The following is a 22,946-nucleotide window of genomic DNA, read 5'->3' on the forward strand; positions in this document are numbered from 1 at the left end:
TCAAGTCAGACAAACATAAAATGCAAAAAATTCTGGATATAAAATTAGCCAATTTCAATGTATACAAATATTTAGGCTTCATAGATCCATCTTTCCAAAGTAAAGCAGCTCATCTTCCAATTTGAACTGTTAAAAGCACGAATAACATTCCATGTTTTTAGTGTAAGTAGAGCAGTTAAACCAGCAGTAATTAACCACAAGCCATCTTGTCATCATCCTGCTACTCACAACTGTCTGCACTACAGCAGAAAAATCCCAAGGCACAGTTTCCATTCACAATCTCTGCAGAAAATTATGCCTTTAAATGTAGCCATGCGTGTCCAATTTCCTCATTTCCACTTCTCCCATTTCAATTTATGACCCATAACCACTGATCTGGAATTACTGTTAAAATACCCCCAAAATGAAAACAGTGTCATCAAGCCAGTTATTTCAGTTTCACACGAAAGACTGAACAGTATAGAGCTTACTTGTGCAGTAGAGAGAGGAAGAGTGAGGGCTGTGGGGTAAAAATAATGGTGTAGTGGCCACAGAAGCATGTATTTGGTATAAGGCATCTGGATCCAGAGCTCTTCATGCACACTGAGCAGCTTGTTTAGCACATTTGAAGCACTTGTGGTTCTCTAGAGACAGCTGGAAACATCTTTTTAAAGGGAATATAGAGAACATAGGCAGAAGTGGGTTGTCATTAAATTTGGTGTAGCTAATGGATGATGAGATGAATGAATGGATGGATGGCATTAAGGCTGGCATGTTTATTTGTTTCCTCTATGGGTGTTCATTTTTTGCTGTTGACACACAACACTATACTGTAAAAACAGCACTGTCTTTTGGATGAGACATTAAACCAAGGTCCTGACTCTCTGTGGTCATTAAAAAAAATCCCAGGACACATTGTAATAACCCGTTTCCTAGCCCTCCTCTATCATGGTCCGCTAATAATCCCCATCTCTGAATTTGATATATCACTCTCTTCTCTCCACTAATAACTGGTTTGTGGTGGGCATCCTCGTGGCTGCTGCCGAATCATCCAGGTGGATGATTGAGGAGATGTGAATGCTACACACTAGTGGTGGTTGAGTGTCTAGAAAAGCACTATATAAATGTAACTGTTGATGTAACCACATGAGCCCAGTAATCTGACTTGTGTAGAATATCCTAATGTAACCCTTAATGGTGAAATGTTACATAACTCAAAGAACAACAGCTGTCTTCATCTCCTTCAATGCTTTTTATTTCCTCTCATCTAATTAAAAATCTTTGTATTTTTGTGTCCTCCTCCAGGAGAGCAGTGCAGCTTCCACCTCTGTCACCATCCTCTGAGAGGGACCAGAATGACAGCAAACCTGAGTATGAACAGGCTTTCATTTACCTTTTTTTTTATTTTTATTAATTATAATGACTGAGTATTTAGTCTTTCTGAGGCTCCATGTTTACCAGAAAGAATACCATGAAATGATCAGGATGCATACAAAGGTCCCTGCACTGCTTTTGCTTTCTGAAATTAAATGTCTATTTCCTCCAGTATTTCAAATGCTTAAGTGAATGTTGCAAAGAAAGACATTTATTGTGAAACATAAAACTACATTTTAAACTAAATATTCAACTGAAATGTAGGAAGTTATTAATGAAGCTGATTAGTACCACACAAAATCATATCCTGCCCCAGACATCCACACCATCCTAGTTTATGTTATCTGTCTGAATGATTGAATAATTTATTGAAGTTCTCTCTGTAAAGCAAGGCATTGTTTGACAAACATTTTAAAAAATATTCAAAATTTCATTTTGATACAATCCTGAATAATTCTTACAAGAGTGTTCCATAATTTTTTTTCCTCCATATCATTAATTGTTTTTTCAATATTGTTCAACACCCTGCCCTTTCTCTTGGTCTTTCACACAGAGCAAGAGAAGAATCTCCCATGACCTTTGTAACCCAGGCGTCTGTGTCCAACACAACTTCTAACTCCAGTGGCCTGCATTAACTGCCAAGGCCCCTGAACCTGGATCACATCACCACATGATACCACATAATCATGTGACCAAATACAAATCAACCTTCCTGTACACACATTAGCTTGTCTTTTTACTGGGAAGTATTTTTGCTATAGAAAAAGACAGTATTTCTAATCCATATGAATCACGTTTATCTGAAGGTAATGGCTTGGGTCTCTGTAACAATGAAGTGAAAATGGCATTACCTTCTTCCATATACAAGTACAATCTTTATGTTAATTTTTAAATATCTTTATCCTACTTTTCCATATACCATATGAAAAGTAGTCCAGGATGACAGTAAAAATACTTGCCCATTCCTCCCAACTGTCTGGTATAGTACTTTTTAAAAAGCTTACATTTGAACCTGATGGCTTAAGACAACCATAGAGGAGAACACACTCAGGGCTCATTTATTGTACGTAATAGAACAGCTGTGCTACATTATGAGAAGGTAATATGCTTATAAGGCAATAATGCGTTGCTTAGCCCTAATTTGTTAGGCTGTTTTTTTTTTTTTTTTTTAAATCTCTGTAGACTTCAGTGTAAAAACAGTTGCAGATGTAATTACAGTGGACTAATACTGTTAATAATTGTTGGCTTTAACACATGGAAAAGCAAACAGAGCCATGGAAAGAAATGCATCAATTTCGGACATACTGTAATAGTTAAACAGTCTAGTGCAACATACATCACTGATTACTGTTTTATATTATTTCTATACTAGCAAAAACCCAAGTCACAACCTCTCTGTACAATATGTTCTACAATTCAGGGGCTTTGGGGGAGGTCAGCATATGTGTGGTTTATTGCAATTTAGCGTCCCATGGTTGGCATGGTAACTGCTGGAGATTTTACTGTAGCATCCTCTGCCTTCCACTGTGAAGTAACGGTTTTGATTTGTGTGTAGAACTGGATGCCCTGCAATAGAAAGAAACAAAATGCTCAGAATCACAATTTAAAAAATAAATAAATAAATAAATAAATACATAAATAAATAAATAAAAAAGTTAACATTGTTAGTCACATTTATTTCTTAAGCCATTCTTCAAGGGGATAAAAGGATAAAAAGGGGTTTCTTGTTGTTTGATTAAGTTAGGATGAAAAATGCTGGAGTATTCCTTTAACATTACATGCTGCTGGAAGGGGTTTTAAGTAAAATGTCTGAATTCATGTAGTGTTAAATGGACACTAGTTTAATGGATCTTTATATCTTTAAAGAATTATTCATTGGCATCAGCAGCTGGGATGGACCTACTTGTTTTCCATAGAAGTTGGTATCACCCCTGAAAGAGGCCCTAGAGCCAGTGAAGGAGAACATGGGCAGGGGAACAGGAATTGGTACATTCACTCCAATCTGGAAAAGGAAAATATGCATGAAAAACAGCAGTAAGAAATCAGACATCATGCTTACACCAGCAACCCAACCCCCACCCCCCTCACATATGCCCCGAGACTGCCCCGGGTTCCTCGCCGTCTCCCTCGCCCCAGACACTCACACCTCAATGCCAGTTAAGAGAACAACGCAAATGCAAACATGTCTCCCTCTCCCACAGCTGTATGTTACACAGAATTATGCCAGTCCCCAAGAGGGAACGAGATGAGCTGCTAAAACCAAAGATTATCACCTGGACAGCTGCACAATTAGCATGTTCACACAACCAACCTACCTTAGATCAGAGCATCTGTCAAAGCCAATAAAATAGCAACAGCACCCAGATGTTGGACAACATTTGCAGTTGTTTTTCCCTTTTCCCACTTGTTTGCTAGAAAACCGGGGTAGTCAGTACTTAGAGCTAAACCTCAATTTACTTAAAGTGGAAACTTCGTTTTAACGTTCAGGACATAAAACTATATATTGCTGCTGAGCCTTGACTGCTGTGTATGGAAAGTGCTGAACAACCGGCTCATTCAGGGATACGACAGCACAAAGCCGAAAGCCACAATAATTTTGTGTGTACCCGCTGAGAAAAGCAACGTATGCAGAGGGGAACTAAACAAAACATTTTTGTTGGGGCAGGTGACTTCTGGAAATTGGCACCGCTTCTTGAAATGTCAAAAAAAAAAAAAAAAAAAAAAAAAAAAAAAAAAAAAAAAAAAAAAAAAAAAAAAAAAAAAGGGCAGTGGGAACAGTCAAGTAGAGGGGCAGTGATGGAGACCGAATGAGGGAAGCAGAGAGAGAAGGGGGGGGGGGGGGGGGGGGGGGAGTACAGTAGGGATGTCTTGTGCATTTAGGTTTTGGAGGCCAACTCATCACATGGTCATGTTCACCATGTGAATCACAAACACATGACACACCTGTGAGCCACAAACAAACAGGGAGAAGGTGTGCCATTTTTACACACCACCAAATCAACAGGTTGCATGGAATCCCTTCTGGATGCCGTTTCGGAATCTCCACCTGCATAATATATTTGTGAGTAGCACTGTTTTGATTAAACAGCACATATTTGCTGTGAGCTATTTGGAGCCCACATGTTGTGAGGTGGCAGTAAGGGTTTCCACCCCCCCACCCCTTTGGGTTTTTAGTCAAGGCAAACAAGGTAAACCCTGCTTTGGAAAAATTTGTACTTTTAAAAGAACGCTTGTGGCAGATATGGCAGCTGAGGACAGAACGTGGATAGCTCGACACTGGCTGGCTTTCTGTGGGTTAGAGGAGAGGCGCCAAAGGGCTTTTACACATTACATTTACATCACGTTCTAATATTGACTCTCAGAGAGTGCCTGAAGCGCTTCACCCAGAATGGCTCTCAGGAAGTGAGTTCACTCCAACATAACACTTCAATGAATTTTATATAAAAAGTCATTAATTTTTTGTGCTTGGTAAAACTACACAGAACTAATCCAACATACTAACTCATGACATTCCCCAACTCTATACACACGCTTTTTTGTGATTGAGCATGTATCCTACAAGTTGCAGACTGAAGACAAAAAATTGTAAAAAGACATCTCTTATAGTTAATCAGTTGCAAGTCTAAAATTCCTCACCTGGCCAACATCCACCTCGTGGGTGTATTTGCGAGCCACAGCACCATTAGTGGTAAAAATGGCAGTTCCATTTCCATACGGGTTCTTATTGATGATACTGATGGCTTCATCCAAGGTATCAACTTCTAAGACCACCAAGACAGGGCCAAAGATCTCTTCCTTATAGCACTGCATTTCAGGCTGGAGGTCAAAAAAAAAAAAAAAAAAAATTTATTGGGGAAAATGACAAAGTGATTGAAAACTAGTGACAGTTTAACAGCTAGCTCTGTAGCTGCTCAGATTTTCAGTCATTCATAAATGACTCACTGTGACATTACTGATGATGGTGGGTCCCACAAAGTTGCCATTCTCAAAGCCCTTAACTTTCACATTCCTGCCATCGAGCAGCAGTGAAGCACCCTCATCCACTCCACTCTGGATGAGTCTGTTCACATGGCCCCTGGCCTGAGGGGAGATCAGGGGTCCAAGATCAGCACCTGGCTGGTCACCTAGCATCAATAAATAAACAAAAATAAACAAATATACAGTCACAAAGTCTTCAAATAACCATAAGAGATGGATAGACCAAATGAAGTACATTGATCTTGGACATCTCCGTTGTAAGCATTTTATGCTGGTTGCTTTATTTTGCAATATTAAGCAGTAAAGGATTAAAGTTGTGTCTATTGCTGTCCCACACACATGGTTTAATGCATCAAGGCGCTCACCCCAAAAGCTGTTTCTGGGTTTTAGTTGGGCTACCGCATTGCCGTACAAAAGTTTTTGGCTTCGCCAAATTAAATTTTTCCTATTTCATCTTTTAATTTGGCCTGCTTATGTTACTTTCATGTGCCCATACCACAAAGAGAATTTCAGGTTTGCAGCATGAGCAAGAAGTGCTTCTCTGCTTTGGCTGTACTGAACGTGCAGCTGGAAGGGGTGTGGTCATGAAGGCTTGGGTGGTCTACTGGAATGCACTCCGAGGGATAAAACTCATACCATGAACAAATGATGACATGGAAAAGAGAACAACAAAGGACTGAGGGTAGATAAAGGAAAATGCTAGTTACAGAAGAGCAGAAATACTGATGATCAGTGTCAGTCATCGGTCCTTTAAACCCCATTCTGTCTTTTCTGTTTACTGCGTCATTTATGAATGAGGACAGGGAAAATGAACAAATGAAGTCCTACAGTTACACAGAAGTAGACAGAACATAGAGGCACACTGGAAAGTGGGGCTTTAAACAATACCAAAACTCGAGGACACATGCTCTTAAAAGTACACCTTCAAGTCTGATTGAGATAACAAACTAAGAATTAGGTGTGTAACAAAACCACTTCTGTACCTGTATCTCTTTAGTTCACTAAATATCTGTACCGAAGTGGGTGTGAGTGAGTGAACAAAAACAAGGAATAGTGCACCTCCTATTCACATCTGTTTAGACCACTATCTGTTCACCCCCCACCCCCCAAAAAAAGGATTCATATTCAGTTAAATCCCTACCGAGTTTTATAGCTTTCTATCTAAACAGATCAAACAGTCGCATACCTGCATTGACACGCAGGTTCTTGGCACGTTCTACCAGTTCAGGTAGCCAGTTGCGAGCTTCTCCTACCAGGATGGCAGTGGAAAGTGCCATGCATCTTTGGCCAGCTGCTCCAAATGCAGCACCCACCAGCTGGTTTAGAGTGTTCTCTTTATTAGCATCTGGCATTACCACACCATGGTTCTTTGCCCCCTGGTCATAAGCACAGGACAGACAGAAAGGATACCAGTTCTGTAATTAGTCTCAGAGCACAATCTAAGGAAATGTAAACAGCATACAGAGACATGTACAAGTCCTTGTGCTTTCAGGCCATTTTCAGCCTTATCCATCTTTCATACTACATGTACTATACAATTATGGTTAAACAAACAACTTTTCCTTTATTTACTGGAAGTTTAAACCAAAATCTTTATTCAGCCATTTTGTGGATAACAAGCTGACTTGCTCCCCCTGTGTTCTGTAACAGAGATTTACTGATTTAAGTGATTTCTGAGGCTATTGCAGAGTAGAGACAGCGTATGTACAGTGCATGTGTCCACAAAACCAGTTGACAATGAAGTCATGTATACAATGTGCATGGTATTTGCAGGCTTTGGACTGACCAAATCGCTTTTATTTCATTTCAACCGTTCATTTATTCAATTCTACTGAATTCATAGATGGCCAAATTCATTTATAGGTTCTTTAAATGGCAGTCCATCTAAGGAAGAGAAATGAAACTAAAACAAGCCCCAAAACAATTTAAACAAATGGTATATACACAGTACAATGCATTGCTTTCCATAAGTTTTGAGGCTATTGATTTCTGACTAAGACCCACGTCCTGTTTACAGTATTGAAATTAAAATTGCTTCCAATAAGCTTCGCTCCAATCATTCCTAATCATGACCAATGGCTAAAGTTAATAGCAGGTTCAAAATACTGAATAAGGCTTGGCCTGGACCTTCGAAGACCGAGTACAAACTTGAATATCCATTTCATATCTAATGCTGCCACCCACTGGCTAAAAACTGCTAGATTAACATGATGAATATAGCGTTGTAACATTAGGAATCCCATATATTTGTGTTCCTCAGTCCTGGTCCCAGAGTGCCCATGCACTACACATTTTTTGGTGTCTTCACTGCTTGCAACTCACCTGATTCAAGTTATTAACTAAATTATCAAACCTGAGTAAGGCTGCAGTGGAATGGGGAAAAACACCAATTCATGCCTCATGAGGGTACTCCATGACCAGAGATGCCAATGATGCCTTCTATAAATGATATGAATTCAGTAGTCTGAGATCTGTATATTGTTCATGGACTGCATGTCAAGTTGTTTGGGATATGTGCCGGTGCTCCACAGGAATGCAGAGGTACAAACATTGCAAACCAAAAAATAATAATTCTAGCAGGCAGGGTGGGGACAGAACTGTCACAAAAATCCTAGCATTCATCTGCCCCCCCCAGACATCCACCAAGCAACAGTAAGAAAACAGTGAGGCAAAAATATTTTGTGACAGTTACTCAATAATAAACAGTTCCTACATTTTTTACTGTCTAAAAAGAGACTACTGTCCCACTTTTGTGAGTGAGGCTTGTGAATTCAGAGGTTAAAATTTCATACAGTTTATACACCTCATACCTAACACTTTGGCTTTCCCACCAGGTGAATTTTATTCACATTTGTTCCAGCTAAAAATTTTTTTAAAAAATAAATAAAAGGCTGAAAAGCTTTGTTTATTTTGTCTTCCATACCCCTATAGCAAGGCATCGAAAATCATTGATGCTACGGCTAAACAGATGGTAAGAATGGGTCCAAGACAAACCGGCTAAATTCAGGAAAATTGGCACAAATCAATACAGGCTGGATCAACCAAAACTGGATAGCCAGCTGCGTTTCTGCTTCATTTCAGGACTTTATTTAAATGTTACTTACTGTACATTACCCTGTGAAAACAAAAGTTTGTAGGACTAACCATGTTGGACTGCACTCTCTTGCCATTTTTAGAGCCTCTCTCATAGATGTACTCTCCTGCCTGGTTGGAGCCCACAAAGCTAATCGATTTTATAGCAGGGTGATCACAGATGAAGTTCACAGCTGCAAAAACAAACAAGGTAAAAACGATTTCTCACACAGACTACAATTACACAATGGCACGCAGTCTATCTGTGCTCAAAACTTTGATAAGTACATGAGGATTCATTATTATTATTATTATTATTATTATTATTATTATTATTATTATTATTATTATTATTATTATTATTGCACTCTGAAAGGGTACTTTTCCATGCCTACACAGATTTTCAATAATTGGGCATTCAGCATTTTAAAACGTCTAGTGGATAAACTTGTTAGAATTTTTAAGGCTTTTAAAACTAAACTACGAAACTGTTCTACTACCTCTGAAATAAAGGGTTCTACTATGCAGTAGTATAGTATATAGTTATTAGGTCAAAACCATCACAAAAGAAGCAATTTCATACCATCGTGCTGGCCGTGGATGATGTTGAGTGTGCCATCAGGAGCGCCAGCGTCCTGCAGCAGCTTAGCCAGCATCATTGTGCATCCAGGCACACGCTCTGAGGGCTTCATCAGGTACGTGTTCCCACACACTATGCCCATAGGAAACATCCAGAGTGGGATCATGGCGGGAAAGTTGAAGGGGGCGATGCCAGCACAGACGCCAAGGGGCAGTCGGTATGTGTAAGTATCCATGTCTTTAGTGATAGAGGGCAGAGTCTCCCCCAGCATAAGGGAGGTGATGCTACATGCATGTTCTACCACCTCTGGAAAAGAAGATATATAGGAGAAATTACTAACACATACTCAGCCTTAGCCATCAATATTATATCTTTTGAAACCCAGGTTCACCTATAATACACAGTGGCACAGACAAGACTTCAGTAAGTCTGCTTCCTGGATTCAATGACTGGCCTTTTAAAAGATCCTTGAGACTTACGTAATCCTCTGAACACATCGCCCTCAGCATCTGCCAGCGTTTTCCCCTGCTCCAGCGTGATCAGCTTAGCCAGTTCTTTCTGCAACATGACACACACAGTAGCACAAATGTGTAAAATATTCCTATTTAAGCTAGCTAGCCCAATCTCAGAAACACTCAGGTAAGTATGTAATAAGTACTAATCAGACGCATTGTTGAGATCTGCAGCACCACATATCAGGATGACTTACAATGTTGTCTTTAATGAGCTGCTGGTAGCAGAGGAAAACCTGCTGACGGGTCAAAATAGAAGTTTCAGACCAAGAGCGATAGGCCCGCGAGCACGAGTCCACAGCAGCCAACATCTCTTCCTGCGTGGCTTTAGGGACCCGGCCGATCACCTCGTTGGTGGCCTGAGCAGATGTGAGAAATAACTATAACTACAGTAGAGAAGTGCAAAATCATTAAAACATCTACTTTTCCAGAATCAGTCCCAGATCTAGCCACTTAATACCACTAATTCTCACTAAGGGAATTAGTCAGGTTATAAGGCCTAGTATAAGGTTATAAGGCCGAGTACAGTCGACAAAACATTTGACCACATGAGGTATCTTAATCTTAACTGTCATTTATTTAGCACCAAAGAGACCAGGAATGGCAAAATATAAATTTGGATTCTGGACATAAAAATACTGCATTGCTACCTAATATATATGTACCCTAAAATATGTTGAGATCTACACAGGACCATGAACAAGTATACTGTGAGAAATATTTTAGTAACACTATACCAAGCTGATTGCATGAACTAAATGGTTGTTAAACACTACATGAAATCTTATCTAGAAAGTGAGAAGTATGTGCTGTTGATTACATAGAGCAGAGACATTGTAACTGGTTAACCAGGCAAAGTACACTTTGAGGTAGAAATTAATATAAAGATTTACATCATCAACCCCCACTTCTGGCAATGACATTTTAGGTGTATTACCATTTTAGCAATTATACGTCACCAGCAGACAGGAATTGCTCACGTTAAATATTATCAGTGCTTCTTCATCTGTATCTTACGTAAACCCTAAGCAGCCATGCATTATTCCCCCCCTTCTGTTTTCTCATGCTCTCGACTTAATTTTCCTGTGTACAATGACCCCAAGTCAATGGGGTTTTGGCTATATGCCTAAAATAAGGTCTGTGGTTAACACAAGCGCAATCTATGTTCACGTTTTATACTACGACATAAAATACATCAGTAATACCCCACTCAGTATTTAAAAAAAAAAATATATATATATATATATATATATATATATATATATATATATATATATATATATATATATATATATATATATATATATATATATATATATATTTTACGTGTCTTGAAAAAGGCAGTTGTTAACAAGTGGCTACATGGGCCTACAGAGGTTGTTGGGGACATTAAACGTCATTAAACTACAACGCATGTTGTAGTTCATTTATAGCCTAACATTAACTTTTACTTCTGGCGAGTGTATTAAAGCTTCAAAATCTTATGAATCTTATCTTAATGAACGAAACAGGTAAGAATCATAAGCTTTTGTTGGTCACAGTTTATTTTCTGCAATAATCCAAAAGCCAGTGGAACAATCCTTCTGGCATTTTTGTCGAGGGAACCGGGGTGATGCTAACTTCTGGGTTGGCCTACAAAAATACCTCATCCCTGCAGGATCAATGACTTCCACATTAGTGTCAGACATTTGAGAAGCGGACATTCCTCTCTCTTAATGTGGAGATAAAGTCCATCTCTACAGTGGCCAATTATTACATTTAAGATGGTGAAGATGCCAATGTGCATGTAACACCAGTCCCATTCACAAAGCGCCAGATTTTCTCGGGATAAAATTATCCAGTCGTGAAAAAATAGCTTTTGTTATGTCGAGATCATGAAAAAACAGAAGAAAAAAAAAAAAAAAAAATTAATAACGCATGACCGCTTAGGTCTTCCGTAGTATCAAGAACTGGAATATAGACAGGTTTACTGTGTGTACTCACAGGATTGTGAATGTCTAACCATTCTGAACTTTTGGATTCAACAAACTTCCCATCAATAAACAACTTTGTGGTGGGCTGTAGAGAGAGAAAAAAAGAAAGAAAGAAAACAATGACAATCATGTTACATGTCAAACTAGATTTCAACAACAAATTAGTTTAGGCCTGCTAACTTTAATGAATAATCACACCTGGATACTGTAGATTTGTACTCAAAAAATACTGCTACAATTAAAAATACTTTCCTGTACTCACCCTAGGACTCATTCATAATATACTCATACTGAACATCCTTTCAACACAGTTTGTTCTGTTTGACTTTACACTTGTAAAGAAATGATCTATAATCTCACCATCCGGCATCACCCAGAAGAGGATAGGTTCTCTTTTTCATCTGGATCCTTTAAAAGTTTCTTCCATGTGTTGTCTCAGCAAGTTTTTAACTTGTTCATTAGGGATCAAAATCTATATCCATATTTCTGTAAATCTATTTTGTGACAATATCTATTGTTAAAAGTGCTATACAAAACAAACTGAATTACATACACAGGACATATGACTAGCACCGTATAGATTTAGAAAATTTTTCACCTACAAATAAAGTTCCACGATATAAGGATATCGTGGAAAAGTTCATTTTTTCCGTTAATTTAATTCAAAAAGTGGAACTTTCATATATTCTAGATTCATTACACAAAGTGAAATATTTCAAGCCTTTTTTGTTGTAATCTTGATCATTACAGTTTACAGCTCATGGAAATCAAAAATCCAGTATCTCAAAATATTAGAATAAAGAATTTATAAGAGAGTAATAATAATAATAATAATAATAATAATAATAATAATAATAATAATAATAATCATGTAAAAGAGGTACTGTGTGGTTAAGAGGGGAAGGAGAAAGAGTGAAGGTGTGCGAAGGACATGTTTGTGTTGGCGCTCATTTGTGTGAATCAAGCAACATGACAAGATTTGTTGCACTGCTTCTTTTTGAAGACGCGCTGTATGTAGTCAAGTATAAGAGGGGAGAACAGGTATCAGAATTTTTTTTTTTTTTTTTTTTTAAATCTTCTTAATTAAGCACAGACACAACAGGCACAATAACATTAAAGCAGGGATGCATTCTGTATTTCTACACATCCATTTTCCATACCGCTTATCCTATACAGGGATCCTAGGAGTCTATCCCAGGGAACTCTGGGCACAAGGCAGGGGACACCCTGGATGGGGTGCCAACCCAACACAGGGCACAATCACACACACACACACACACACACACACACACACACACAGGACAATTTGGAAATGCCAATCAGCCTACACAGTTTTTGGACTGGGGGAGGAAACCCCCAAATCATGGGGAGATCATGCAAACTCCACACACACAGGGCAGAGGCCTAGTGGTGCCAAGCCCAGACGTGCAAGGCAAACTTGCTAACCACTAAGCCACCATGCCCATGACATTCTGTATTTCTCAATGCATACTTTAAGTGCCATGCTGATTTTCATGATTAAATATTTCTTAAAGATAACGCCATTTTGTTATCTAGAAGGTAGAGTAAGATTACAATAACTATTTAAATATTGCAAACTTCCTTTCTTCAGATAAAAGAAGAAAAAAAAAGAAAGAAAAAAAAAGGAGTGAGCCATTTGGGAGCCAAAAGAGTCGATTCGTATTAGTGAGCCGAGCCAAGTGATCTGACTCACTGAGAAGTATCAGAATCCCCATTGCTAATTTACACAAAGCTTTTTTCCTCCTTACAATTAAGCAGTTACGTTCTCTGTAACTCACCACGGAAGAGGAGTAACACCTGTGTCCCAACTGAAGAAGTACCTGTATGAATATAGTAATATTTTTAAGAATGAATATCAGGCAGATAGCACAGAGTCAACTTAAACCCAAATACACATTACACAGAAAATTTAACTTAACAACAAATTTGAAAAACAAAATATTGTAGAAATTTGCTTTAAGTCTCAAAAGGTATTCCTCGTGAGTTTGGGCCGGAGAAAGTTCAGATTGTGTTTGTTGCTTCTGTAGTTCAATAGTGAATCAAGAGGCGGAAATGTGTCCTAGTGCTTTGGATGGGATTGCAGTGTTTTATACTGAAACCCACACGACGATACGAGTGTATTTCACTTCATGCATCTATAATTTGCCAGCAAGTGCAGCTCAAGTGCAGCAAATGAAGCAAGTTCCGGTCACTGACATGGGAATACACAAGCAGGCTACGTCCCAAACCACTAAAGTACTAAATAGTATGCCACCTATAGCACTAGAAAGTGCAGTAATACGCAGTGTAGGAGGTGGTCAGTATTGTCACTTAACAAAGAGGACGGTAATAGCTGTGTCGTTGTAAGTCTACACGTCTCGTTTTTCTTACCCTCTTCTTTAGGAGAGAACGCACTGCAGTCGCTGCCATGACTGAAGGCACAGAATTGAGGCTCTAGCTTTCCCTAAAAAAGTAATTTAAGCCAAGGCGGCCAGCCTGTGCACCTATGAAACGTCTCCTTTAACCGACGGCAGATTCGGAATGAGGCGGGCTCATCAGGGGGCACAGCCAATGATTGGTCAAGACCCGCATACGCCCACAAATAAAGGAAGATGATTGGTTAAGGCCACGAGAAACTGAACTAATAGTAATATGACTTGTTGCAAGACTCTTCACAGAGCAAGTAAACGAGCGATGATTGGTCTTAGCAAAGGTGTCCTAGGAAGGAATGAATTAAAGGGTGTTTGGGTTCATCTCACTGGACAGGGAAATTCTTGGAATCGAATTTAACTCGATTCCAAGGGGTGGGAATCGATTACAAGATTCGATTCCTTGCAGAAGGCGAATTCACTCTATAGTGAATATAGCTGCGGAGTCGGTTCTGCATTTCTAACGCCTGTGATCGGAGAATCGATTCTTTTGGGAACGGAGTATATGGATGTGTTTTAACGCGTATGTTACACAAATAGTGTAAAATACTCCACAAGTGAATTGGTTTCAATTGTATTGGTTGGACATTGATAAGTCTGAACTGTGTGTGCTTGAATAATTGGTTTAAATGGCATGCTGTGATCTAGTTTTCAGCCACGGAGTTCGTGCTGGTTATTCAGTGAAGTTATTTTGAAATAAAGCTTGATTCAATCCTGTCAACTCTGTCTCTTCGCAAAACCCGGCCGCAGCACAGAAATGCGAACATCATTTGCATGTTTGATGAAGGTAATTCCCAAATGCACTATGCAACAGTAGCTTAATTTTTGTGCCGTTGCAAGACATTCCTTGAAAGTCTTGGTCACCTGGTAAAAATCTAAACCTGCTTAGTCATGAAGCTGTAGTAAGAGGAGGATTTTTTGGGACTCCTCTCATTGGCTATTTGAAGAGAGGATTTTAACCCCTGATCACAAAGTTACATGACTATATAACACCATGGCGTCTCAAGGAAAGGTTTCACTGTTTTCCACTTTCATGCTGTTATTGTTGTTGTTGTTGTTTATCTCGATCTTTAACGCCTTTGACTATTAAAAAAAAGTTGTTTTACTTTAATTATTGCCTTACATATTTTGCAGCCCGTGCTTTATGGATATTTCAGAAGTTCTTGCTCATGGAGAGTTCGGATTGGTAAGCTGCCTTAAGTGTGCTGAATACTGAAATCCTCAACGTGCATATCTTCTCTGTCTGACTGTTCAGTCTTTAATTAATAAAGACTGACCATGCTGAACATTCCAGCTTAACATGCATGTATTACAACCTCACTAGCTTTTGCCCTAAAGGGTATTGAATATGACCAAGTACCAATCAACCTCGTCAAGGATGGAGGCCAGCAGGTAAACACATAGGTTATCATGTGTCTGTACTGTGAAGTTCTTTTCATTTAGTAGCCTGTATAAATCATAGATGCAAATTCTCCAATGTGTTTTATAGTTTGTGGATGTAACATTACATGTCTTTTTCAGCTCACAGATCAGTATAAAACAGTCAACCCAATGCAGCAAGTACCAGCAGTCACCATTGATGGCATCACCTTGTCTCAGTCAGTAAGTTCTCTCATATTTAATGGCAATGATAAAAAATGATGAGTTATCATAGTTGTTGTTTGTAGTAGTATACATCCTTCTTCACTGAAACTATACTTAAGCTAATAAACGTGATGATACAGCCAAGATGATTAAAACATTTAAAGAGTAAAACAAAAGCGAATAAATAAATTTTAAAAAAAAGTTGAAATAACCGAACTCAACATTTAATAACAAAAACAGGTGTGTGATGTGCAGATAATGACCCTGGGGGCTTAGAGGTTTGAACGTTTGCCTCACACCTCCAGGGTTGGGGGTTCAATTCCTGTCTCTGCCCTGTATGCACGGAGTTTATATGTTCTCTCCGTGCTTCAGGGATTTCCTACGGTTTCCTCCCCCAGTGCAAAGACATATGTTGTAGGGCTGATTGACAGTGACATTTCCAAATTGTGTGTGTGTGTGTGTGTGTGTGTGTGTATACAATTGTGCCCTGTGATGGGTTGGCGCCCCGTCCAGGGTGTCCCCTGCTTCGTGCCCGATGTAGGATATTAAGCAGTGCAGAAAATGCATGGATGGATGGATGGAAATGACACATATAAAAATGCTATTTAAAGCTTTATTATATATTCAGTCATCTTCAGTAGGCTGGTCAGAGTAGCTGCAGCTCTGATGCCTATCACAGCAACACAGTGAGGTCTCCCGTCCATTTCACACACTCATTTACTCATAAATTGTCAAATAGCAGCCCAGCACACCGAACTCCAGAGCAGAGAGAAGCAGACAGATTAATGTCACTTGCTCATCTGTATTCTAACCAAAAACATTGACACACCTCTGCCTCTAGCTGGCTATCATCCAGTATATTGACGAAACTCGGCCTGGGCCACGTCTCCTCCCAGCTGACGTACAGCAGCGAGCTCAAGTGCGCATGATCTCTGATCTCATCGCCTCCGGTATACAGCCTCTACAGGTGTGTGTATTTTAATATGTAAATAAAATACTTGTGGGTTTTGATTTGAGCAACACAAAAATAATCTCTAGCCTGTACATTGCAGCTCAGACTAAAAGGGGAAAAAAAAAGTTTTATACTTTTTCTTTCATCATCATCATGCCCATAGTATCGTATCTGGATTATATTCTGCACTGAATAATACTAACACTATGTGCTAAGTAATAATAAATAATATACATGTAGTTAAACAGATTAGAAAAGAGCACAATACTGACAGAACAAAAGAACGGAAAAGAAGGAAGGAAAAGAATGTGTTTCCGTCAACAATAATGTTATCCTTAACACTGACCTTTTATTTAGCTTTAATTCTATTGAGTAAAAATTTTCACACAGTCCCAGTTGGTATTATATGTTTTTTGCTCAGTAAATATTATCATTTAAAAACTGTATTTTATGTGTACTCAGGTTGTCTTTGTTTTGTCTTAGATTTTGTTTTAATCTCTGAAACAATGTAGTATGAGTGATACACAAAAACAGAAGAAATCAGCACTGTATATGACATGATGAATGGCTGCACATTACATAAACAAGTATGTGCAAATGCTGTGGGGAAGCAAACAAAAGAGATTCTCACACATTTGTTTGACAAACACCATCCTTTATCCTGTGTTATTAGGGATTTAGTCCTTGCTGGGCACAACAAATGCTGATATGAGAATATATTAGATGAAAATATGTGTATAATATATAACATGGACATATTTGAATAATTTTCTTCATAATTTATGATGTGGATCAATTTGAATACAAATACAGTGATTTGAAATGCAATAAAAAATAAAAGAAAATGTGTGTTGCTTTATCTGAACTCACAAAAAAGAAAAACGATCAATAGTTTGATGATAAAAATGCTATCTTGAAAATAAACTTTCAACAAGATTAGCAACTTAAAATGCTGTACTATCATGACCATATTATCAGTGGCAACTTTAAGTACATCTAACTTGTGTTTAGACATATTGGCCATTTCATCAGGTAGAACTACATTTTATAGGTGCACTTTGTACATACCTTAAAGGGTTCTGTGCAGAACCTTGCAACAGTGTTACCCTGTCTGAAAGGGTTTGAAGTAGAACCCTTTTATGAAGCTAACAATGACCATGTTTACATGCACATCAAATTCCCTTTAAGGTCTATATTCAGCTTGCAGCCGTATTCCAAATACAACGTTTATATGCGTACTGGGATCTTATACCTACTGGCCTGTATACATGGTTGTTGTAAGTATGCCTGAGTTGCCATTCCTAAATACTTATCCCACAGTTAAGCATCTGTTAGCACCCACAATTCCTTGTGGACTGAGCCTGTGCATATATCTCCTTTCAGTGGATTTTCTGAATAAGGTGTTTACATAAAGGGTTGGAATCAGAATATTGTCTTAATCTGTACTGGATTGTGATATTTACATGACTCAATACTAATTAGCATATTGCCAAATTCCAGTTAATATTGGAATATTGATGTGTATGTAAATATAGTCACTATTAATTGATGACCCCCCCCCCCCCTTTTTTTAAAGTCTATAGGTATACAATTTCTTACTGTAGCCCAGCTGTTGCTGTACACCCTATGAAAGCCCCCCTCTAGCTTATAACCACCAGAAAAGCATTTGTCCTATCATTGGGAGATTGCAGGCTTGAATCATGATGATGCCACAGCCATCTGAGTCAAGGGAGCAGAACAGGCCATGCTGTTTGGGTGGGAGGGATGGCATACTTTTTACCCTGTCAATTACACTGACACTTAGCCAATCATGGGTGTCTGTGAGCTCATGTATGTGGAAGAGGGCAGGAAGCACTTTCCTCCGAGTCTTTGATGCAGCACGAACAACAGTTTGAAAAGATGTGATTGGCTGGCTTCACAAAGACTTGGAGAATGCATATTAGCCTTCACTCTCCCCTGTTCATAGCTGTCGCGTGATAGGGGAAAGTTGGCTGGAGGGTGGTAACTGGCCGGTGACCAAATTGGGGAGAAAAGAATGGGGAAATGTTTGTCTAGATTTAAGCTAGCTATACCTAATAAACTGGCAACTCACTTTATATCGCATATTGTAATATTGCATATATTTTTTTTTCTATATATCACTCTTTGTGGATGATGCCTAATTTCACACATGGCAATGTGAACATCTTTTAGATTACTCAGGTCTGTCACTAACTGAATATAATAATAATTATAATAATAATTATTATTATTATTTTTATTATATCAATTATTATGTGATGTATAATATAATTAAAATAATTTTATGATAAACAATTTTCAGAACATCTATGTGATACAGAAAATTGGTGAAGAAAAGGTACAATGGGCTCAACATTTCATCAACAAGGGATTCAAGGGTGCGTAATTCAGATCTGAGTCTTGTGCCTACTTCTTTTCCCACCTTTTCCATATGTTTAATGTACACTAAAAGACTTTCTTGTTGAAGCAATTAAATGTAAATTTCTTAGAGTAATCTGCTCCATTTTAATTACTAGCATGATTTATTTTTGCAGCCCTCGAGTCCATCCTGAAGCAGACATCTGGAACATACTGTTTTGGAAATGAGGTAATGAAACATTTGAGTATTTCTATAACTGCTGATCTGGGATTTTCATGCACAACAGAGTTGACTAAATAAAGAAAAAAACATACAGCGAGCGGCAATTCTGTGAAAGGGAATGCCTTGTTGATGAGAGAGGTCAACAGAGAATGGCCAGACTGGTTCGAGCTGACAGAAATGCTACAGTAACTTAGATAACCACTCTGTACAATTGTGCTGAGCAGAAAAGCATCTCACAACATATTGAACCTTGAGGTGAATGGGCTACAACAGCAGAAAACCACATAGGATTCAACTTCTGTCAGCCAACAACAGAATGCTGAGGTTGCATTCTCACCAAACCTGGACAGTTGAAAACTGGAAAAATGTAGCTTGGTCTGATGAATCTTGACCTCTGCTGAGGCACACAAGATGTTAGGGTCAGAATTTGGTGCCAAAAGCATGAATCCGTGTACCCAACCTTCCCTGTGTCAACAGTCCAGGCTGTTGGAGGTGGTGTAATGGTGTGGGGAATGTTTTCTTGGCAAATTTTGGGCCCGTTAATTCCAATCAATCATCATTTGAATGTCACAGTCTATTTGAGTATTGTTGCTGACCCTTCATTGCCACACTTTTCCCCACTTCTAATGGCTACTTCCAGCATGATAATGCACCATGTCAGTGGTCACTATCTATGTCATGTCGTCACCGGGGCTTGACGGTTAAGGCCTGGATTACTGATCGGGAGGTCGGGGGTTCAAGCCCCAGTACTGCCAAGCTGCCACTGTTGGGCCCTTGAGCAAGGCCCTTAACCTTCTCTGCTTCAGGTGCGCTGTAACCGTATCTACACTCTGACCCCAGCTTCCTGACATGCCAGGGTATGTCACAAACTAGTTTCATGAACATGACAATGAGTTCAGTGTTCTTCAGTGGCCTTCCCAGTCACTGGATCTGAATCCCAAACCTTTGGGATGTGGTAGAACAGGAGATTCACTGCATGAAAGGGCACTTGAAAAATCTGTAAGAATTGTGTGATGCAGCCATATCAACATGGATCTGAAGTTCAAAGGAATGTTTGCAACATCTTGTGGAATCATGCCATGAAGAATTGATGCTGTTTTGATAGCAAATGGAGGCCCTGCCCAGTACTCGTATAGTGTTCCTAATAAAGTGCTTGGTGAGTATATGTCTGAATGAAGGATTTTTAAACTCTTTATATGCATAGTGGTCTCATGTTATGGGTGCAGAGTAATTGAACAAGGCTACACAGTGGGCATTTTTGGCACCTCAGACCAAAATGGTACTGTTGCTAAAATGAATTGATGACTTTAAATCTCTGGCAGACAACCAAATATCACAGAAATTAATGTACATGCAAAAACACCTTTTGACCTGAGCAGACCAAGAACAATTTCCAGGATTTAAGAATAAAGAGAATATACCAGGGCAGTGGTAGCTCAACGATTAAAGGTTCTTCGTTACTGATAAGTTTGTGGGGTTCAAGCCCCAGCACCACCAAGCTGCCACTGTTGGGCCCTTGGTTCCTGCTCCAGGGAAACTGTATCATGGCTGACCCTGCACTCTGACCCCAACTGCCTAACAAGCTGGGATATGTGAAAAAAAGAATTTCACTGTACTGTAATGTATGTGTGACCAATAAAGGCTTCTTCTACTACAAAGCCACAGAATGTCCATCACAAACCATTGTTAAGCTTCAAGAACCAGGTTACAGTGTAGTAATTTGTATTCTTGTCCTAAAGCACACCACATAATCTGTCTAACATGGTCATGTATGGCTGCCAGTGAAGTGGCTGTTCTTTTCTTTACTGATGATTCAAGATGGCAGCAGCAGGATGAATTCTGAAATGTCTGAAGGGCCCAAACTGTCAGCCTACTTTATCAGTGTGCATTTGTTTTATTTTGTAAAGGCAGGTGCCAAAATGGCTGGTAAAACCGGTCTTGCTGAACAGAGCCATAATTTAGTGCTGTCTGTTGGCTGCAGCCTTCAGGCAGTATGCAATTGCAAATTATTTTCAAAAAGTATGACTTTAACTGCCAAATTATTTTTAGTCACCTGAGAATAGGGGAAAAAAAATTAACCCTGCCAGGCCTCAGAACAAAGCAAGCATTCAAACATGAACCACTTGGGACAGGAAGGTTCCCATTAATTAAATTAGGATCAGAAATTAATAATACTGTTCTTTAATATGAACGCATAAGTTAAAGATAGCTGATATGACACTTGTTACAACCCACTATCTTTGGGATGGGAAGTTTTTTTTGTGTGCAGGTCCGAACTCCCTCCCAGAGTTTCTAGCCTGCCCTAGTCTGCCTTGCTCCTGCCATCCTGGATGACATCACTAAATGGCAGCCATATTTAAAGAGGAAGAGGAGTGAGAATGTTGTGGGATGTTGGAGGTGGTTACATGTGTGCTGCTTATATGCTATATTCTGACTGCTTTTGACTCTTGCCTGGTTTTTGGTTGTCCCTGTATCTGTTTATGTATATTCTTCACCATTGTATACATGATTCACTTGGTTCACCAGCAGTAGGGGTGTGGCTGTCATTTCTTTTGGGAGGGGGTCCTTTTGTCTGTTTTTGGCTTAGGTAGTTAGGGAAGAGGGGCGCATGGTGGCTTAGTGGTTAGCACGTTCGCTTCACACCTCCAGGGTCCAGGGGATGATTCCCGCCGGGGCCATGTGTGTGCGGAGTTTGCATGTTCTCCCCGTGCTGCGGGGGTTTCCTCCGGGTACTCTGGTTTCATCCCCCAGTCCAAAGACATGCATGGTAGGCTGATTGGCATGTCTAAAGTGTCTGTAATGTATGAATGGGTGTGTGAATGTGTCCTGCGATGGACTGGCACCCTGTCCAGGGTGTACCCCACCTTGTGCCCAATGCTTCCTGGGATAGGCTCCAGGTTCCCCCGTGACCCTGAAAAGGAGTAAGTGGTTGAAAATGGATGGATAGTTAGGGAAGTATCCTTGTATTTTCTTTGCTATTTTCCTTTTAGGTAAGCTAGCTACCTAACAAAGAATCCTTTTGTTTATTATTTTGGCCTTGGCCCACCTTGAAGGTACGGCTGGTGGTTGGTTCTTGTATAGTAGTATGTATATAATTGTGTGTTAAAATATACCACAACTTTTTAAATACAAACCTGGTTGTTATTCTTGGCTTCCCTTATTTAAAGGTCAAATTCCATTGAATCCCTATCTGGTTACTCTGTGTGGCCTAACCCATACAGGGCCGTAACAGATTTGGGGGCTCATCCGGGATAGCGGGAGCAAGGCAGACTAGGGCAGGCTGGAAACACTGGGAGAGAGTTCGGACCTGCACACAAATTATGGCACAGCACAAAAAGAAAAGAAAAAAAAACCTTCCCAGTCCAAAGATAGTGGGTTGTAACACACTAAACAGTTGAAGAATAAAAAGGAGTGAAAATCTTTCCTGTTTGCTTTCAATTCATCTGTAGTAAAACTTCTCTGCTTTAGATATCCATGGCAGACGTGTGTCTTGTACCCCAGGTCTACAATGCTGAAAGGTATATGGCTCTTGACATTGAAACCAAGCTTAAAATGTCTTACAATCCTTTTATAAAAAGTGCAGAGTCAAACTTTTTTTTTTTTTTTGCAAAAAAAGGTTTAAAGTGGATCTTGACCAGTATCCCACAATCAAGCGGATAAACCAGACCCTAATGGAGCTTGAGGCCTTCAAAGGCACTCATCCATCCTGTCAGCCTGATACACCTGATGACCTGAGAGCATAAATGTCATTTTGAACATCCTTGTTGACTCAGCAGCACCATAATGACATTAAAGCTTTAGCAAAGGAACTTAAGCCATTCAAGAATCCAGTTTCCTTTTGTCTGTTGTGTTTATTTGTTTTGGTAAAAAGTTTGAGTTTTCACTGGGTTTTTTTCCAGAGAATATGTCCA

At 39.3% G+C, this 22,946-nt stretch overlaps 3 protein-coding genes across 6 annotated transcripts in view; 2 read left to right on the top strand and 1 right to left on the bottom strand.

Moving 5' to 3' along the window:
* The window catches only part of si:ch211-163l21.10 (basal body-orientation factor 1), a 20,179-nt gene extending 17,403 nt beyond the window's left edge, over window positions 1-2,776 (top strand). For both annotated transcript variants that reach the window (XM_047157648.2, XM_017476104.3), the window contains 2 exons: window positions 1,285-1,350; window positions 1,907-2,776. In XM_047157648.2, coding sequence (XP_047013604.1) covers window positions 1,285-1,350; window positions 1,907-1,988 — 148 coding nt within the window. In that variant the 3' untranslated portion in view covers window positions 1,989-2,776. The remainder of the gene's footprint in view (window positions 1-1,284; window positions 1,351-1,906) is intronic.
* Window positions 2,386-14,011, bottom strand: aldh6a1 (aldehyde dehydrogenase 6 family, member A1). The gene is made up of 12 exons (XM_017476103.3): window positions 13,860-14,011; window positions 13,268-13,309; window positions 11,479-11,553; window positions 9,693-9,854; window positions 9,463-9,541; window positions 8,987-9,289; window positions 8,476-8,597; window positions 6,518-6,707; window positions 5,296-5,477; window positions 4,990-5,169; window positions 3,257-3,355; window positions 2,386-2,919 (listed from the first exon to the last, which is right to left on the bottom strand). Exons 1-12 carry the CDS (start codon window positions 13,896-13,898, stop codon window positions 2,815-2,817), a joined length of 1,578 nt encoding a protein of 525 aa, XP_017331592.1. The 5' UTR covers window positions 13,899-14,011; the 3' UTR covers window positions 2,386-2,814.
* Window positions 14,012-14,265: 254 nt separating this feature from the next.
* Window positions 14,266-22,853, top strand: gstz1 (glutathione S-transferase zeta 1). Of its 3 annotated transcripts, XM_053682776.1 has the most exons (10): window positions 14,266-14,420; window positions 14,546-14,684; window positions 15,032-15,083; window positions 15,222-15,289; window positions 15,419-15,499; window positions 16,323-16,448; window positions 18,757-18,832; window positions 18,989-19,041; window positions 22,504-22,553; window positions 22,652-22,853. In XM_053682776.1, the coding sequence occupies exons 2-10, from the start codon at window positions 14,655-14,657 to the stop codon at window positions 22,776-22,778; spliced, it is 663 nt and encodes a 220-aa protein (XP_053538751.1). In that variant the 5' UTR covers window positions 14,266-14,420; window positions 14,546-14,654; the 3' UTR covers window positions 22,779-22,853. The 3 variants fall into 3 exon arrangements, with proteins under 3 accessions (XP_053538751.1, XP_017331598.1, XP_017331600.1); XM_017476109.3 differs by having other exon boundaries at window positions 14,383-14,684; XM_017476111.3 differs by lacking the exons at window positions 14,266-14,420; window positions 14,546-14,684 and adding an exon at window positions 14,825-14,909.
* The last annotated feature ends 93 nt before the right edge of the window (window positions 22,854-22,946 follow it).

Source organism: Ictalurus punctatus, chromosome 9 (assembly GCF_001660625.3).
Source record: "Ictalurus punctatus breed USDA103 chromosome 9, Coco_2.0, whole genome shotgun sequence".
NCBI lineage: Eukaryota > Metazoa > Chordata > Actinopteri > Siluriformes > Ictaluridae > Ictalurus > Ictalurus punctatus.

Bases quoted from the DNA above. Each gene is read 5' to 3' on its own strand.
- aldh6a1 (XM_017476103.3), bottom strand. From the start codon at position 13,898: ATGGCAGCGACTGCAGTGCGTTCTCTCCTAAAGAAGAGG. The intron at 13,310-13,859 runs GTAAGAAAAACG...ATATTCATACAG, and splicing joins GTTCTCTCCTAAAGAAGAGG to GTACTTCTTCAGTTGGGACA. The intron at 2,920-3,256 runs GTAGGTCCATCC...TTTCTATTGCAG, and splicing joins CCAACTTCTATGGAAAACAA to GGCATCCAGTTCTACACACA.
- gstz1 (XM_053682776.1), top strand. From the start codon at position 14,655: ATGCGAACATCATTTGCATGTTTGATGAAG. The intron at 16,449-18,756 runs GTGTGTGTATTT...AACAATTTTCAG, and splicing joins CCGGTATACAGCCTCTACAG to AACATCTATGTGATACAGAA. The intron at 18,833-18,988 runs GTGCGTAATTCA...TTATTTTTGCAG, and splicing joins CATCAACAAGGGATTCAAGG to CCCTCGAGTCCATCCTGAAG.